The 18815-nt window shown below is 39.4% G+C and overlaps 1 protein-coding gene across 2 annotated transcripts in view; it reads left to right on the forward strand.

Moving 5' to 3' along the window:
- The window catches only part of STON2 (stonin 2), a 65460-nt gene extending 49109 nt beyond the window's left edge, over window positions 1-16351 (forward strand). For both annotated transcript variants that reach the window (XM_065752001.1, XM_065752010.1), the window contains 3 exons: window positions 8262-10097; window positions 14183-14385; window positions 15029-16351. In XM_065752001.1, coding sequence (XP_065608073.1) covers window positions 8262-10097; window positions 14183-14385; window positions 15029-15112 — 2123 coding nt within the window. In that variant the 3' untranslated portion in view covers window positions 15113-16351. The remainder of the gene's footprint in view (window positions 1-8261; window positions 10098-14182; window positions 14386-15028) is intronic.
- Window positions 16352-18815: the final 2464 nt, after the last annotated feature.

Genomic DNA, 18815 nt, shown 5'->3' on the forward strand with positions numbered 1-18815 from the left:
GTTTAGTAGAAATATTTTTTATATTGTTTCAAAATGTTTTCTCCACCACTTACCTGAGATGTGATCACAACTTGGCTCACACGATGCCTTGTTACACACTAATAATCTTATGTCATATATATATTGTGAACTCTTTGAACAGGCATCATATCTTTCCTAAATCTTGTAAAATCTTAAAGATTTCCTTGAGTTATATTAGTCTTAATGTACCACCTTCTGGCCAGCTAATGGAAGCACATGAACTGAGCTGAAGGAAATGCATGTGTTATCTAGATCTGTGTCCCTCAGAAGGATTTAAATGTTCAACGCTCCCTTTCTGTAAAAATTTTTGGGGCCACTCCCTGCCGTTGTTTCACATGCAGAAGAACTCTACCTGTCTATAAGGTAACCTTCTTTACTTTAAAAGCAAGCAAACAAAGAAAAAAAACACACAAAGAAAGCTTCTTTCAAGTGGTAAATAAAGTTTAGTTCTCTTTTAAAATACTTTATTTCTGTTATCTAGTTTGAGATAGCCAGTAGTCATGCAATTTTATATAAAAATTTCATATGTTTTGGAGAGCTCCTTTTTATAAATGCAGTTGTCTGTGTGATTTTCCTTAGGGAGACAAAGAACAATGGAAAGTAAGGAAAAATGCTTGGGGAAGTTGGATGTTGGCTTGAAATAAACTCAGTTCACGCGTCAAGGCAGAAAGACAGCATATACTATTTCTTTTATTTCTTGAAAGCGTTAGACCCTTCCACCACCCCTTCCACCTTCAGGCTTTTCTTCTAATGAATCCAGAAAATTTAAGGTAATAACATTAGGAAATAGTTTTGTTGTTAATGTAAATGCTTATAGTTAGTATTTTTATAAGTTCATAAGTTCATAAGGTTGGAAAGGACCTATAAGATCATCTAGTCCAACCATCCTCCTATCACTATCTCTACCCAACTACTAAATTAAGTCCTTTAGCACCTCATCTAAACGCTTCTTGAACAGCGCTAGGGATGGTGCCTCAACCACCTCCCTAGGCAGGCCATTCCAGTGCCTGACCACTCTTTCAGAAAAGAAATGCTTCCTCAGGTCTAATCTAAATCTTCCCCGGCGCAACTTGTGGCCATTTCCTCTCGTCCTGTCATTACTTATCAGGGAGAAGAGGCCCACCCCCTCCTCACCACAACCCCCCTTCAGGAAGTGCTAGAGTGCAATAAGGTCTCCTCTGAGCCTCCTCTTCTCCAGACTGAACAATCCCAGCTCCCTCAGCCGCTCCTCATAAGACTTGTGCTCCAGACCCCTCACCAGTTTTGTTGCCCTTCTCTGAACACGCTCCAGGGCCTCAATGTCCTTCTTGTAGTGAGGGGCCCAAAACTGAACACAGTACTCGAGGTGCGGCCGCACCAGAGCTGAGTACAGGGGGATGATCACCTCCCTGCTCCTGCTGGCTACACTATTTCTAATACAGGCCAGGATGCTGTTGGCCTTCTTGGCCACCTGGGCACACTGCCGGCTCATGTTGAGCCGAGCATCAACCAACACCCCCAGGTCCTTTTCCTCTCTACATTCTTCAAGCCATTCTGCCCCAAGCCTATAGCATTGCATGGGGTTATTGTGGCCAAAGTGCAGGACCCGGCACTTGGTCTTATTGAACCTCATCCCATTTTACTCAGCCCAGCTGTTTAGCCTATCCAAATCCCTCTGAAGGGCCTCCCTACCCTCAGGCAGTTTGACACATCCTCCCAGCTTTGTGTCATCTGCAAACTTACTGAGCATACACTCAATTCCCTCGTCTAGGTCATCAATAAAGATATTAAACAAGATGGGCCCCAAAACTGACCCTTGGGGGACACCACTCATAACAGGATGCCAGCTGGACTTAACTCCATTAACCACTACCCTCTGGGCACGGCCCTCCAGCCAGTTCTCCACCCAGAGAAGAGTGAACCTGTCCACACCACGGGCTGCCAGTTTCCTTAGGAGAATACTGTGGGAGACCGTGTCAAAGGCCTTGCTGAAGCCCAGGTAGACTACATCAACAGCCTTTCCCTCATCTACCTGTCTGGTCACCCAGTCATAGAAGGAGATGAGGTTGATATTTAGCTACTTTTTATTCTGCTATAGAAAGAAATTGAACTGATACCTTGTTCAAGGAAATACCAATGTATCTTTAAGGTCAAAGTTAGTACGTAAGTGTTTCAGTTTCTCAGAACCCTTTGTGTGAACCCCAGTTTGAGAAACTAACCCCAAGCTTTAAAAATGTCATCATATGATTTCTGCCTGACAGGAAGTTCTATCACTTTCCTCAAAACACTGACTAACTCCTCTGTGACTTGCAGATTATCTTGAGGGAGTTCACATGGCATGTGCAAGACAACCAAGGGATCAGGCTTAACCAGCGTGGGTTCATGAAAGGCAGATCCTCCTTGACTTACCTGATCTCCTGTGATTGAGTCACTTGCCTCATGGATGAGTGAAAGGCTGTCGACATAATCTTCCTAGACTTCAGCAAAGCCTTTGACATTGATCCTATGAACTATGTCTAATTTGGAATTTGCTGTTGAAGTGAGAAATATATTAATTGGAGCCTCCACCTGTTTTGCTTGCTGTGGCCCCAGGCACACAGGCACTTCTATTTCAAAATGATATGGCCTATCTTTGCTACAGTGTTTAGGCGATTTCCAGATAGACTGTGATTTCATTCTTCACTGTAAATCTTTCTAAAAGTGTTAGTACAAATTCTAAGTGTTTTCAGACAAAAACCTGAGCAATATATTTGGAAAACGCATTTTCTAACTATAGATACATCTGCTGTAGATATCTAATATACTGGTTTTGTGCACTAGGTGCATTACAGATTTGATTTTGTTTTGAGTCTAAAGAGGACCATTTTGATGACCTACAGGCTGCAGGATGTGTATGATACTTGTACAAACCTACTGGGATAGCTGAGAGCAGGCAGCACGGCTGAGACATCAGTACAAGGAAAGGGGAGCTACCTGTTTCTAGGTATTCAGTTGCTGAAATACTGTTTCAGTTGTTTCATATCACATCTGAAATGTTTGGATTTTGTTTGATGAGCCAGAGTTTAACTACTCTGTAAATATAACACAAACTAAATATTGAATATTGTTAAATTAAATCGTGCAGGAATGTTCTAAGTTGTAAATTCACTTTGTTACCTTGAACATTTTCTTTACTCAAGTTATAATAACAGGACTCTGATTTAATACCAGGCTCAATTAATTTCTTCAATTGAGTAAAGACAAACAGGGAAGGAAATACGTACAATAAAAAATGCCCTCGAGTAGTAACATACATGACTTGTTGCAATGAAACTTCCAACTACAACTACCACTGTTCCACTGGGCATTAATCAGATACCTGTACACCTCATAATTAGGTCAGACTTGGTTGCTGCGAAGATGTTCTCTTCCCTCTCCAGTGGCAAGAGTCAGTGTCAGTGAGGGAGACACAGGACAAATGATTAAAAGCAAGGAAGCACAGTAGGCACCAGTGCCTGAAATATGGTAGTTTTACCTCCCACAAAGTTTCTGTAGGTATAGAATAATAATAAAATGTCAAAACATCAGCAAAGTTTGCAAAAAACTGTAGTCCTAAAGGACTCTAGTTTATAGTGTATAAAAGACAGTTCTCTTCAACAACCTCCTTGCAGTATTAGGTCTGCTGCAATCTAGCTATGAGAGGCTGAGACAGAATTTGCTTGTATTTCTTCTTCAGCATAGTGTCTTCACGATGGCTTACATTTAAAATGAAAAATAGCAGTTCTCATAAAGATTAGAGATTCTTTGAGCTAAATTAATTAAGCACAGATGAAATGTGTTTTAAATAGAACTGGAATCTTTGTGTCATAACGTCTTTGTAACTTCAGATGATTAAACTTTTTGGGGGGCTCACGATGAATTTGCAGTAGTTAGCCAAGCAACAGGAATCATATTTAAGTAGTCATTAACCCACTGCTGGGAACAAGCTCTTCAGTGTTTTGTATTAGAACTACTGCAGATTTGGGATAGAACTGTTTAATCACCTATTTACATAGTCTTCATTTAGATACCCAAGTTCAAACAGATGTCTTGATAGAATGTGACAAAATATGGTGAAAATACAATGATGAATCCATTTAACATAATCTGAGAAGCCTTTCAAGTGGAAGGAGGAGGAATAAGAAAGGGAACCACAGCAAGCAGGGCAGTAACTTTACCTTGTGCCTGCAAGGTACTTAGCTGGTGATGATTGTTCTGAAATACCTCTAAGCTGTGCTGTAAATCATAAAGTTAAAACCAGAACTTCTGTAATTGACAGTTCAGTAAGCTGGAGGTACAGACTGTGGGCCAACACAACAAAATAGGAGGCATCACTTTCAGAGCCGTCATACCTTCCAGCCCACTGAGTGTTGGTGCTCAAAGGGTTCAGGGCTTTCTGCCCCTCGTGTCCTAACTGGAGAAGAGGCAATTGTCTCTTTTTTGTCTCCAAAATTTGTTCTGAATCTCATGGAAGGAAGATGTCCTGCAGGTTGTGAGAGAGCATTTCCGAGTACTCCCTAGACACTACCAACACTGATTGATAGCAGAGGTACACAGGAAGCATATGGAGGTAATAACTGTTATCCTCTCAGGGACGTTCTCTGTGCAAATAGACATTAACTTCCCATTCCCAGGACAGCTGTGGTACTTTTGAGTTACAGATTTTTATAGATAAATTCCGTGGTACTTTTCTACTGTATCCTTGTTCAGCAAAATTTTTTGAGAAATTTAAACTGATGTCTGCAGCAGTAATGTGACTCTCTGCCATTAACAGAATTGTGATAAACAGGAAAGTTTGCAGAAGCAGGCTTTCCGTAGCATGTACCAAACTTGAAATTCTTCACAAGTCCAGGGAAAGAGCAGAAGTATTTAATGCACATGTTTATAGGTTTGTGTCGAGCTTTTGGACTAGATGATCCCTAAAGGTCCCTTCCAACCCCTACATTTCTGATTCTGTGAATCTTTATTTATATTGTTTAGATTATTTAGATTTGCTCCAAGCTAGTTACTGTCAAGAAGCAAAATGGACAAGTACTCAGAGATTTTAGAAGTCTGGGCTTCTGCTCAGGTGTATTTTTTAACCTAGTAATTTTTTTGTGGCTTTCTTTTTGACAGATCTGTCACACTTTCAGATCTTCCTACTTGTGGGGCACAGTTTCTATCATAAACAATTTGCAAGGTATCAGTGGCCTTTAGCAGCTGGATATGTGCCTTTCCCCCAGGCATAAGTAAGGTGATACCATGTGGTGATTTGGGTCAAAAGAGTTTAAATGGAAAAATGAAAAGACAAAGCAATAAAGAGGACCAGAGCCTTCTTTCATTTCAGCTGGCTACATAGTGAAATGTTCTGTGTCCATTATATCACAATACAGTTTTCCAGTTTATCATATAGAAATGATTGAGCATTTTGCTGCTGAGCACTTGTAAAGCCAAGAAAACATTAGGAGGACATTGGATGGTAAAAAAAAAATGGTGCAATTCTACATTGCATTTTATTGTTCATCAGGAATTGTTTCCAGATTATTTAATGGCTTGTTAATGACGTTCACGCGTGTACGTAGTAAGGTACAGCCAGTGCAGGAACTACTCAGGTGAGAGAATGAGAGCAGAGATGTATAGAAGATACATATAAGGAAAGGACATAGAGCTACTGTCCTCTTCTCCTTCCTGGTAAACATTCTGCTGTGTTGTGTATCTGTGTAAAGGAGCAACCTTTCAGATTAGAATTTGACAAGGTCAGGAAAATAAAGGATGTTTTAATGATTCTAAATAAACACATATCAAAATCATTTGTTCAGGAAAGAAAAGATGGTCATCCCAGAAGGGAAAAACACATTCTTCATGTTGCTCACTTCTTCCTTTTTTTTTTTTTTTTTTTAATTCAGATTGAATCATCCTTAGTCAGGAGCCATTCTGTGGGTGCAAGACTGTTCATCAAGTCATCTTGATTTTATTTTCTAGAAAGGAATTTTTAAAGCACTTACGGAAGCAAAGTAGTAAACCAGTGAGCATAGCTATATCATCTAAGGAATTGTTTTCTTAAGTGACCTCTCCCAGAACTATTAAGGTGCTTCCAGGTTGAAGGACACTTGCATTTTAAACATTATCATCTATGTAGAGGAACTCACCGAAAGTCAAGGTGAGAAAAACTTCAAATTACTAAGTTATCCCCTAGCATTGTCAGTATTTTTCACCATGAGATATTTCTCTTTCAGCAGAAGTTGCAGTACTTCTCTTGAGATATACACATTATTTCATCTAGTTCTCAGAAACTTTCTTTGAATGCTTAGCTGCATTATCATACTGTTATTTATATCCTCCCTGCTATTAGTCATACTCTCACAGACCAAGCTGAAAATTGCCTTTCTAGAACTACCTCTGTAATGTTCAAATATTTGTAAATTCACCATATGGTTCTTTGTCTCTTCGTATCAATTCAGATAACACTTTATTGATTTTTTCTATAAAATAAAGTTGCACAAATGCTTACATTTACAAAACCATCTTTATTTAATGCTTCAGTGGTATTTGTAAGTATCTCAGTCAAAACAAGCAAACATTCACAAAAAAAGAAAACGGTTTATTTTATAACATGCCTTGAGTTTAGAAAGAAATTTTGTAGGCTGACTTCTGTCTGGTTTTTATACAAACTCTGAAGAAGTTTGGCTCATCTGCATCTCTAAAATTTGCCATAGGTGTTAATACTTCATTTTTGGAGGTATGCTTGGTTTCTACAATTCAAAATCTAAAATACAGGAAAAGAAAAATTTATAACTGCAAGCAGAGAAGAGAAATGAGAGAAGGAATAGTCCTTATCACAGGACTGTAAGGAGTTCTAGAAGGAATGAAGAATGTTTTCCCAGAAGTACAGTAAAAGCAGAGTTTCTTGTTACATTTTTCCACTGCTTTTGCCTTGCTTCTGGGAATTAACATGCATACTGACCAATACTTGGAAAACTATCTTCTTGTTTTTACTTTGTTATTACAGTGACTTGAAAAATAAACTGGTTTCATTCCACTTTATCTAAAATTCTCAATTACAGTAACCTGTAGAACTTACATAATTTGTTCTATCATTAGATCAAAGAGTTGGGTGAACTTCCAAACAGCTGGGATGACAGGCACAGAAAATCAAGTAATACAAAGAACTATAATGAACTAATGTCGGGACTTTGGCTAACATGAGTATTTGTTATTTTATGTTCTGAATTGAGCTGGAATCAACATTCAAATTGTCCGTTATAGTTGAAGCAGATCAAGCTCATCTACTTTGGTAACTGGTGGCAATTTGAATATGGACTTAAATATTTTGTTTTTGTTGTTACTGTAAAATAAGTTCACATCAGAGATGTACAGCCATACTGAAGTGCTACATTTTACAGTCACTTTTGCCAAAGAACCATGAGTTGTGTAAAACATGATCTGTACATTTGTCAGAAGCAAAAGTCACAGTTGCTAGCCTTTCTGTATGATGTGTAGGGCAAACCTGTGGTGCAACCACAGATTTTAATTTAATACTTTCATTCATCAGCACAGTGGGAAGAAAATGGGAAGAAAACCTAGTAATCTCTGCATGCTGAAAAAATGATGCTCATTTTGGAAAACACCTTATTACTGCTGCAGCCATCCCCTCCAGAAAGAGCTGGGATTTAAATAGCACTGTACAGTGCTGGCTTCTGGGGAAGTATCTTGGCAAAGACGGAGACAAGGAGAATGCTCAAGGGAGCATTCTCTGGCAGAGGTTTGAGGACAGCTCCCATAATAACGAGCCAAAAATGTATTTTTCCTTATCCAAGTGTACACTCAAAGACCACAGATTTTCCAAGAGATTTTTCAGAAACATCCACGGACTGGCAGTTTCCCACTGTGTAAGGTACAAAGCACCTCTGCTGAACGCATCTAGGGTAAAAATGCCAACCAGGCACCTTTTATGGTACCTTTTTTCCTTAGGCCATTATGTTGGAATAAGGGCTAAGAGATGCAGTCATTGCTATCATTCCTTCTGTACTTCTTCCTGCATTTCTTTTCTGTGTTCAACTGCCCATTTAAAAGTGTCTGAATCAATATCTTTATTAATTCTTGCCATATTCTTCAGAAAGTTATCCAGGTTTCTTCTATCTAGTGAATAGGCCTTTCCTGAGGATGCTATTGTGCAGACTGTGCTTTTCTTTTAGTGCAGAGAACTAGATAACTTTAGAATAATTAGCTGAAATTTCCTCCCCTCCCCTCTTCTTTTTTTAAAGACAGTTCCTCATCTTTCCAAGAAGATGAAGAGGTAGATATGGAGGCTGTCAACTGGCAGCTGAACAGCACCTCCATGAATGGGCATTCTGCTGCCCCAACCACAGTCCGCTTTCCCAGCTGGGTGACTTTTGATGATAATGAAATCAGTTGTTCACCACAGAATCTTTCTCCTGTGAAAGCAGACACCTCACCTCCAGAAACACAGGCTCCAGATGTTAACTTTAACCTCACTGCATCGTTTAAGAAAAGAGAACGTCCCAAAAGCACGCTGGGAGACCTCTCCAAAATTCAAAAACTGGATCTCTCCTCTTTATCCAAGTTGCCTTCTCTTGAAACACCACCATGGAGTGCTACTAATCCCTTCTTGGATGAGTCTCTTCGAGATGTCCAACCCTCACCCATCAATCCATTCAGCTCGTTCTTTGAGGAGCGAGACAGGCGTTCCAAAAGCTCTTCTGTCTCCAGCGTTCCAGGCAAAAGCCAAAGAGACTCCCTTATTATTCTCCACCATGAACCTGATACCATCAGTTTCCAAGAGGCACACAAAAGTGTAAGCCATGCAGACGCAGTAGAGCAGCTGAAGCAGCTCCGGATTGGAGACCCAGATTATGTGAGCAGCCCTACTTTGCCTGATGATGACCCCACAATGCCATACGATCCAGATGCCACTTTATTTAACCTGGCACCATCTCAGCCAAAGGATGGATGGCCAATGATGCTCAGAATCCCAGAGAAGAAGAACATTATGTCATCCAGGCACTGGGGACCAATATATGTGAAACTGACGGATAGTGGATATATACAGCTTTTCTATGAGAAAGGATTGGAGAAACCCTTCCGTGAATTCAAACTTGAAATCAATCATGAGATTTCGGAGCGCAAACTTCAGAACTATGATGAGAATGGAAGGATACACAGTGTGAGGTTGGATCGCACAACCTACAAGGAGAAAAAGAAGTATCAGCCAAAACCAGCCATTGCTCATACAGCAGAGAGAGAGCAAATCATCAAGCTTGGGACTACAGATTATCAGGACTTCCTAAGCTTCATCAGTGCTGTGCAAGACACACTGATGAACTTGCCAGCCTCATCAACGGATCTGAGCACAGTGGGACTAAACTATCAAGAAGAAGAAATCACCGTTGATGTCAGGGATGAGTTTCATGGCATCTTGGCCAAAGGAGACGGTGTGATTCTCCAGCACAGTGTGCTGACCCATATATATGTTCTCAGCTTCCTTTCAGGCCTGGCAGAATGCAGACTGGGCCTTAACGATATCCTGATCAAAGGGAATGAAATAGTTGCACGGCAAGACATTATGCCCACTACTACCACGAAGTGGATTAAATTGTACAGCTGTCAGTTCCATTCATGTGTGGATGAGGACGTGTTTAATAACTCTCGTATTATCCTGTTCAACCCCCTGGATGCTTGCCGATTTGAACTGATGCGATTCAGAACTGTTTTTGCTGAGAAAACGTTGCCTTTCACACTGAGGACAGCAGCCAGCATCAATGGTGCTGAGGTGGAGGTGCAGAGCTGGCTGGTGATGTCCACTGCGTTCTCTTCTAATCGTGACCCTTTAACTCAGGTCCCATGTGAAAATGTTATGATCCGCTACCCGGTGCCAAACGAGTGGGTGAAGAACTTCCGCCGGGAAAGTGTCCTGGGAGAGAAATCTTTGAAAGCCAAGGTGAACAAGGGGGCTACTTTTGGATCAGCCAGTCTGTCTGGTTCTGAGCCAGTCATGAGAGTTACTTTGGGAACTGCCAAATATGAGCATGCCTTTAATTCCATTGTGTGGAGAATAAACCGACTGCCTGACAAAAACTCAGGTGAGTTGTGCATACCATCTCCTTTAAGTTTACAGGAGTAAACTTAAAAGAAGTTATGTATTTTGGAAGACAGGGAATATCACGTTTACATGGTGAGAGAAAATTATCCTTTACAGTGTACTGAAGGACATCAGATATTTACATGGTGCCTTTATCTGACCCTTCATTGCAGTAGTTTTAATTATCCTGACAACACTCGTTGGTAAAAACAGGTTGGGGTAAAAACTGGTGAAAACAGGCTGGGGTTTTCTAGGTAAAAGTATGCCTTCTTTCTCAGCTTTTACGAGTACACTATGGAATTTCTGCATCAAACATCTCTGTATGTTTAGCATTGTTATTGGAAGCAAGGCTGTCTCAAGTGGCTTCCAAAGGCAAGATACTGTGCTATGTGACCAAATTGCAAGTCATGTTCTAGCACATGTGATTTGTATTTCATTCATTTCCATTCGTTTCCATTGCCATGCAAACATGCTGGCCAGTGATATGTACTAATTTTGATACATGCACTGCAACTAATCTAATCCTTAGTGTTTGGAATGGGGAGTTGGAAGAGGACAGAAGGTATTGTGTAACTATTACAAAAACGTTTTGCAATTACTAGTTGTGGCTATGCTTCTGGTGTCAGTGCAGACAAGTAAATGCAGCTTAATCTCAAAGAGAAAATACCAATATAAAATCCACAAGTCTTTGCAATTCTCCTAAATTGTTGATTATTAAATATTGAAATAATATTTTCCGGCTACTGTTCACTTTGACCATCACTGCTATTTGTTCCACTTCCAACCCTTCATCCTGGGCAATAAAACTAAGATAAATCAGGTTTGTTTTTTATGTACAGTGAACTCTACTTCTTGACTTTTCTCATCCAGACTTACTACAAAGTAGGCGTATTTTTTAGTACTGATGCTGTGGTAGAGCAGCTGAGTGACTGAGTAGGTTTATGTGTTATGGTGTTTCCTGAAAAAAAAAAAGTAGCATTGGACCAGATCTGGTACTTTCTAAGTACAACTGTTTATCCCATGTTTAAGCTGCAGTGTTAGTAAAACATTGATCCAAGTCTTCTAAGCTTTTGGATCACATTTCAGTCCAGAGACACCAGGTTACATCATAGTCTACAAATTTGGTGGGATATCGCTGACAAAAGTGAGGACTCTATGTTTTCTGTAGTGAGAACTTAAGAAGAGTGAGAGCCTGGGAAGTCATGAAATATTGCAATGAAAAATTTACCTCAGGCCGTATGTGAGCAACAACTTGTTTGTGAGGAAAATCTCACTATGCCATCTGTGTAAGCTCTGGGAATTAGGTGCTGTGAAACTGGGCCTTCTGCGGCATCTCCTCTCCAAAGATCTCACTACACCGGGTAGATGTTACAGCTGGGAAAATGTAAGCCCTCAGACTTCAACACAACCACAGAAGATGCCTGTAGCAAGCCAGGAGAAGAGGCAGAACTGGTAGTGTTGTCCGCTGCAAGGCGATGCTCTCTCACTGCAGCTGCAAGGGAGATGTTTATCTGTGGCTCTTGTTTCCTTTATCTCGTCCCTCCCAGTGTGAGGCTTCATTACACATGCCCTTTGTCAGGGGGAAATGAATCACACTGAGCACTGCTGCTGGAGCCCTGCCATGGAGCACCTATCCATCAGCGTCACGGTGCAGAACTAAGGGCTCTAGTATTTGTTTACATCCCGAAAGGAAGAGAGTGTCCTCACCTCTCCGGTCAGGCCAGATGTAATTTCAGGGAAAGGAAGGGCCTTGCAAGCGCTGCCTTGGCAAGGACACATAGGGTGTATGAGAGGGAGGGAATCCCAAGTGATGACAGGATAGACTAAATGTAGCTTAATTCTAACCTTGCCTCTCAAGGGCTATTTACATTTCTTGACAGTACTCGTTCCATGGCTTTCCGTACTCAAAAGTCTGTGGCAAACAAATAAGGGTGTACTCATCTCAGTGGTTTCACCATCTTACCTGAATGTTTTCTCTTAGTGCTTCCTCATGGGATGGGGCCCTTTTCACTCTTGCTGTTAGAACTTGTTATCAGCACTGTCTGTATTACTCTGTAGCCAAAATGTCGGCTTCTGACTAGAAGTCAAAAAGTGTGTGACAAAGGACTGTGTGTACTCTGGCTATCATTTGACCTAGAAGACAAATGTGGACTGCATTTTACTGAGCAGATTGCTGAAATCATTTATAAAGTAATTTGGTAAATGTTACTGCCTTTCTCTTATTCACAACTAATACAATCACAGCATTTGACAAAACGCCCTGCAGTTTCTGGGCTCCAAGTGTTTCAGTTTTTTATTAATCCACCAGCAGAATGTTAGGAAAACATCAGTCAATGGAAAACAGTCCTGAACGGAGCAGGCCTGCAGCCTCTGTGTGGCACCTGGATCTGGATGTTCAACTTGGGCCCGGTTTGGTTGAGGGTCCCCAGTGTGCTGCCTGCAGTAAATTAAATCCTGTAATGTAAACATGGTGGGACATCCAGGGGATTTAGAACAGATTCTCACCAACCTCAGTAACCCAAGTGTCTCTATGAATTACATTAGGAGGTCCATGATTGTCAGAATGGAATGCTATAGTAGCTCAAAGAAGCAGGAGGCTCAAGAAAATCAGTCTGGTGATTTCCTCCTGATTTTATTAGAAAAGTGCATCTGTCTGTTACAGAGGGAGCTCTGAGTGAGCCTGCTGAGCACACAGAAGGTGCACTAAAGTTGTCTATTGTGTGCCTCTGGTTACTAATGAACATTGATGTACCAAGTATTTTTTCTGTAACTTTGGTGGAGGAGTTGCTCTCATAATCTGTCCACTTGGTTGTCTGTTGTGCTGATCTGGTTTACATGAATGACTTCTATATTTGTTTGAGCATTGTATGCGGTCTTTTCTGTTAGTTGGTATTCCTACTGAAAGAAATTAGATTATTAAAAAATTCCATTGTTAAGTGAATTTAAATTCAGATATTTCTTGCTGTTTGAATTAATACAGCAAAGGTAAATATGTCATGGGATCAGGTTGTTTCTAACTCTAAACTGCAGCTGTAGGCTTTTCGGAAGGCTCTCTGCCTTGATGAGCTTTCCTGTGATGTAAGTAGGATAGATAGAGAGGTCTCTTATTAAGGTGCCTGAACATTTTGCGCTTCAGAGCCTTGTGTCCAGTTCCTCTACAGGTTAGTAATGTGGGCTGAAGTATTATATGCTCAGTTTGGGGAAATTTCTAAATTGAATTTCAGCCCAAATTGTTCAGTCACTCTAGAAAATGAAGTTAGGATAAAATGCAGTCTAGGCCATATCCAGCAGCTACCAGAAGTAGGGCTGCCATGCTTTGCATGGAGGGGAATATTATTTGTCTTTTTTATTGAGGTTGGCATTTTTTTTTCTTTATTTGTTTTGTTTTGTTTTTACAAAACAAATTTATAATGGGATCCCCTCAGTCAGAAATCCCAAAGTGGCTGTGAATCCTTACTCTGCAGACAGACAAAGTGAGGCATGGAATTTAAATGGCTTGCTCAAGAGCTTAGAGAGTTGACAGCAGTCAGAAATAAAACAGGCCTAACTCAACTAGCAGTTCCTACTTCATTTTTTTAAACATCTCTGCTGTCCAGCAAAACAAAGGGAAGAATATAATAGCAAAAGTTATCAGTTACTGATGACAGACTTAAATATGATTGGTTTCTCATCTTTCCATCTTTTATAATTGGCCAGCTCGTGGAGGGTTAGAATGAGGAATAAGTTGTGATGTGCACAAACCCAGCAAAGCTATTTAATGTTATCCAGTATATTTGCTTTCACAGTAAGTGGGAATAACAATTTCAAAAATAACAATGAAATATCTGCCAAATGTACCTTTACTTAATATCAATGCATGATATTTTAGAAGGATCTGTGACAGTGTTCTTAGCACGTTATGTAGATTGAGGTAATAAGAAGTGGGAAAATATCTTTACCTATGGAGCTTGATTTACATCTTGAGTTTTCAACTGCTGAAAGGAAATTGGCTGATTGCCAGTCATTTTTTGGCAGTTCATGTAATTTATTTACTCTGAGTAAAGCAAAGCAAGACAACTTCCATGTCTGTTTGCTCTCTTGTTCCAGCTTCTGGCCATCCGCACTGCTTCTTCTGTCACCTAGAGCTTGGCTCTGACCGAGAAGTGCCTTCCAGCTTTGTCCGACACGTGGATGTGGAATTTGACATGCCCACTACTTCTGCATCCAAAGCCACTGTTCGGTCCATCTCTGTTGAGGACAAGACTGATGTAAGAAAGTGGGTCAACTATTCAGCACACTACAGTTACAAGGTAAAAATGAGCATTTGTCAGTCACCATGGTGACTTTGCATACTTCATTGTCTTGAAAAGTCTAGGCAAACAAATGGGAATTTGATACATGTCAGGCTCTGTGCAGTAGCTCCCCATGTGCAGCCTGCAGATTCATGGCAGACAAGCAGTGGATTATCCTTCAGTGACAATGGGCTAACATTGCTTACAGTGGCTTTGAGGAAGAGCATGCATACAACCAGTTCCTGGGGAGAAGCTGATAAACTAGGAATGTGAACGGGGACTTTTTCTGCAGTGGGTGTTTTACAGTGGGAGCACTACAGCAGACAAAAGGATGGCATTGCTTCTGTGCTTAAATATTGTTTTTTCCTGCCTACCCTAAGGAGATGAACAGATGGGAAAATGCACAATGTGTATACCTGCCAAGAATCTCAGTATGCCAGAGTTGCATGGTAGATGATTGCTCAGCAGAGAAATAGGCATTCTACCTGCCTTGTTTTAGAACAATCATTAGAGATACTGAAAAGATTCTCAGGACAAATAATTCTAATGTGAAATGTTATTCCATTTTTAGTAATATCTGAAATTCCCCAGAGATTATATTTGATCTTCCTAACTATCTCTTCCCTTTCTCATTGTCAATGTTCTGTTTTTCCTCTACCAGGTAGAAATAGAGCAGAAAAAAAGCTTGAGCGAGGATCGCAAGGGAGAAGATACTGCAAATCTCAGTGAATGTGTCATACAGTGAATGAAGATACGTGTTCAAGTCCCAAGAAGTGTGGTCAAACTAACAAATTTAGAAGAAAGGACTGGCAGATTTTGGCATTTTTCTTTTAAAAGTATGGAGTATCACTTCTAAAATAATGCTTTGAAGAGTATTATTTTTTCCTGTAATTGTCTGTACTTTGAGAAGAAGGTCACCAGTAATTTGTTTGGAGTGGACCCATGGGCTTTTGCCGGAACAATTTAAGTATTTATCACCAATACATTTGGTGTATTGACAGAATGAGTCTCCTTACAGTCAAGCCTGCCTTTTTGCTTCTTCACCATCTGGGTTCTGCACTGAACATGCAACCATCACAGCCAAATCTGAAAGCAGTCTTCATCTCACAGTCTTGCCCTCCTGCATTAGGCATTTTTCTTTTATGTTGCTTGGTTTGGTCATCAGCAGATTCACTTCCTTCTGAGCTGCCACGTAAAACCCAGAGAGCATCATGTGAAACAGTGATGTAAAGTTTCATTTCTGAAGTGGTCAACTGAGCCCTGGAGAATGAACAAACTGTACATGTTAAATGTAGTAAACATCAAGCAAACAAGCTACTGGCAGTACAGCTGATCATGTAACCATTGTTGTGTTTATCCTTTCCAGCCTTGCAGTCTGAACCGTGCTGTTGTTGTGCACGTTTTCATGGGATATGGACAAGCTGCAAGAAACCTTCTGCCATTTCTTAGGATTCTCATGTGTTAGTCTGGGCTGTTCTGTTATTTTAACTAAATATGGCTACAGGTGGTAGCAACAGGGAATGTGTTGTGGTAGAGATGATACTGAAGGGACTTTTCTAAAATTAGATCATTCCTAAGTAGAAAGATACTTAAGGGAAATACTTTTTTTGTTTGTTTGTTTTATTTTGTTTTATGTTTTCTTGAAAGGATAAGGTGAATGGCTGTTGAAAATGTCAGAACACTATTACTTTAACAAGGTTGTTTGTCTTCCCAAAACTCCTTGGAAGTCTGTCCTTGTTTGCCACATAATAATTGCTTTCATGTTCTATCTTTAACCTACAATATAAGTAATTTTTTTGCAGCTATCTTTATAAGATCCCAGCTAACTAAGACCCAAAATCTCTTTCAGAAATTAAAAACAAGCTTCCATCATGGAGACTTCTAGATCTTCCATTCTAGAAGTATGAAAGTAGAAGCAAGTTTTAAATCTTTTTTCTGAAAAAAAAATGCAGAAGGTAAAAATAGCTCATTCTTTTTTTTTTTTTTTCAGAAAAAAAATGAAAACAGCATTCAGAACACTTACTTTTTCTGTCTGTTTCCATGGCTTCCATAATATTACGTCTCAAGGCAAATTTTAATGTAAAAAAAAAAAAAAGTAATTTATTAAGTCATTTACCTTGTGGAAGATTACTACTGACTTCGAAATCACAGATTTGAAAAGCCTTGACGGTGTGTTTGTATGTATTAAAATGAAAGCTTGTTTATAATTTTGTAGGCTTATTTTATTTTATTTTATTTTACATTTCATTTAACAGAAAACTAATATTCACTCCTGGTTTACTACTTTCACTGTGACTCTTACAAAAATCACCTCAGTGTTAAGGTCTCAAATAAAGCATGAGTTTAATTTTACTGAATCTATAACTGGCAGTGGTAAAATTTAAAATAAATTGTAGGGAATTTCTAAATGCCTTTTTATGCCTTTTTTTTAATGCTTAGTTGTAAATATTTACCCAGCCATGTTGCTACACAACCTCTGGCAAATGTGCACTGCCATAAATATATCAAGTCTCAGTTCTACTAGGACTTCTTAATAAGTGTGTAATCTTACTGAAGCCCAGAGAACTTCTCTGAGCACACCAGCTAATAGTAAGCTTTTGAATCATCTCTCTATAAAGGGAAGAATGGCATTAACTTTCATGAAGCATTTTGAGATCTGTTGATGAAAATTACTGATAAAGTGTCAAGAATTATTTATTAAATAACAGTGTACGTAGGTTGTGAAATATCTGACAGCATGGAGCTGAATTCATGACTGATTTTCAGCTCTGTTACTGCTTTATGTTTCAAAGGCCTTCGAAGAACTTCTAGGTATTCTTTCTGTTTTGTTCTTTATTTACTGTAGCCCCCAGTGTACAGTTCCTGAAAATGACAAGCAGGAAATCCAGCAAGTCAAAACTGAATGTGTTCTGAGATGTTGAGAAAGTGTGAGGTGTTTTGTGGAAGAACTGTTTATGAGATTTCTTCAGACTCAAGTGTCTGAATTTCTGCAATTTTTATTTTGAAAATACAAATACATAATAACTAATAAGAAAAAATACATTGTACTTCTTAATGAAGGGAAAAAAGAATCAAAGCAATTTCATTTTCTGTCTCTGTTGTATTCCAAACTGTTCAGTCATTATCATACTTCCATCATAGAATATTTCAGTTCCTGAAAATTGAAAGATGAACATACTGGAGTTTTCTGGGTTTACTTTATTTCTCTACTTCTTCATCACGGATTATTTATTTATTTGTAATTAAAAGTTAATGAATGAAAACAAGAGTATGGGCCTGAAGCTAATCTCTCATATATAGTTAGTTGAATGACAGAAAATATCTTCCAAGACTGCAGGAGTTATGCAGCCAAAACTTGTGGAGTGCTGAGGTTTATTAAAAAGCTATTTTAATCCATTTTGATCTCTGAGAGATATCTTTGTGATATCTTGCCACTGATTTTTCAAGAGTATGAGTTTTTGAGTTACGAATGCCTCACACAGAGTTTCAAAAGATCACATTTCTCATCATATTTCCCATTGGAACGCTAGTGTAAGTAGTTTGATAATTCATAAAAGCACTAACAACCAAAATCTTCAGCAAATCTAGTGTTGGTGTCAACAAGTGGCACCGCTCAAAGATTTTTCCAATCTGGGCATCTGAACACTGAGCTCCTAAGTGCCATTGCTGAGGCTGTCGCAGTTCTTGCTTATTTAAGCTGCACCAATTCATCGACATATGAACTTCATGTATGCAAACCATAGGGGTACAGCAGTAGACAGACTGTTGTTGGAGGTGAGGGGAAAAGAACCGAGAGTTTTGTCAGTTCTACAGTAGCAGAAATTACTAAATATAAGATAGGCCTGTAGAGCAATGCTGTTCTTTTAAAAACTTCGGGAAGAACCTCTAAATAGTTTCAGCGTAACACTCCTTTTGATAAAGATATAATCACTGTCTTTGGTTTGTTTGAAAGCTTTGTCGTACTCAAACTTTCCATGTAGGAAATGTGTCTTCAAGATAAGCATACATATACTCTCTAAAGCTATTCCTGCTTTGAACTTTCTATTTCTCATTATGACTTTACTCCGTTTTGTACTGTGGTACTTGAGGTATTGCAGGGAATGTTGCCTAGAAAAATTAGCTGAAGCAGTCTTTGATCACAGAGGGTAAAGATGAACATCATCTCTGGGCAGCTGAGCTAATTTTAGTGAAATCCTCTTACATTTATTAACTATATACATACTCTGCAAAGGAAAATGGGTGAATTCAGCTGAGAAACACTGTAATTAACTGGTGTTATTTTCGTCCTTTAAACTCATTTTATTGAGACTCAAATTTAGTCGTCCTATGAAGGAGACAGATTGTAGTTTCATCATTGTAGCAGTATCATAGGAAACATCACAGAATTAATTTACCTTTCCTTGTAGCTTTCTAGCTGGCATATTTACTTGGCAAGACACCCAAGACCT

Source organism: Cyrtonyx montezumae, unplaced genomic scaffold, assembly GCF_038088225.1.
Source record: "Cyrtonyx montezumae isolate F1298 unplaced genomic scaffold, pur_monq_1.0 scaffold_10, whole genome shotgun sequence".
In the NCBI taxonomy this organism is placed as follows: Eukaryota; Metazoa; Chordata; class Aves; order Galliformes; family Odontophoridae; genus Cyrtonyx; species Cyrtonyx montezumae.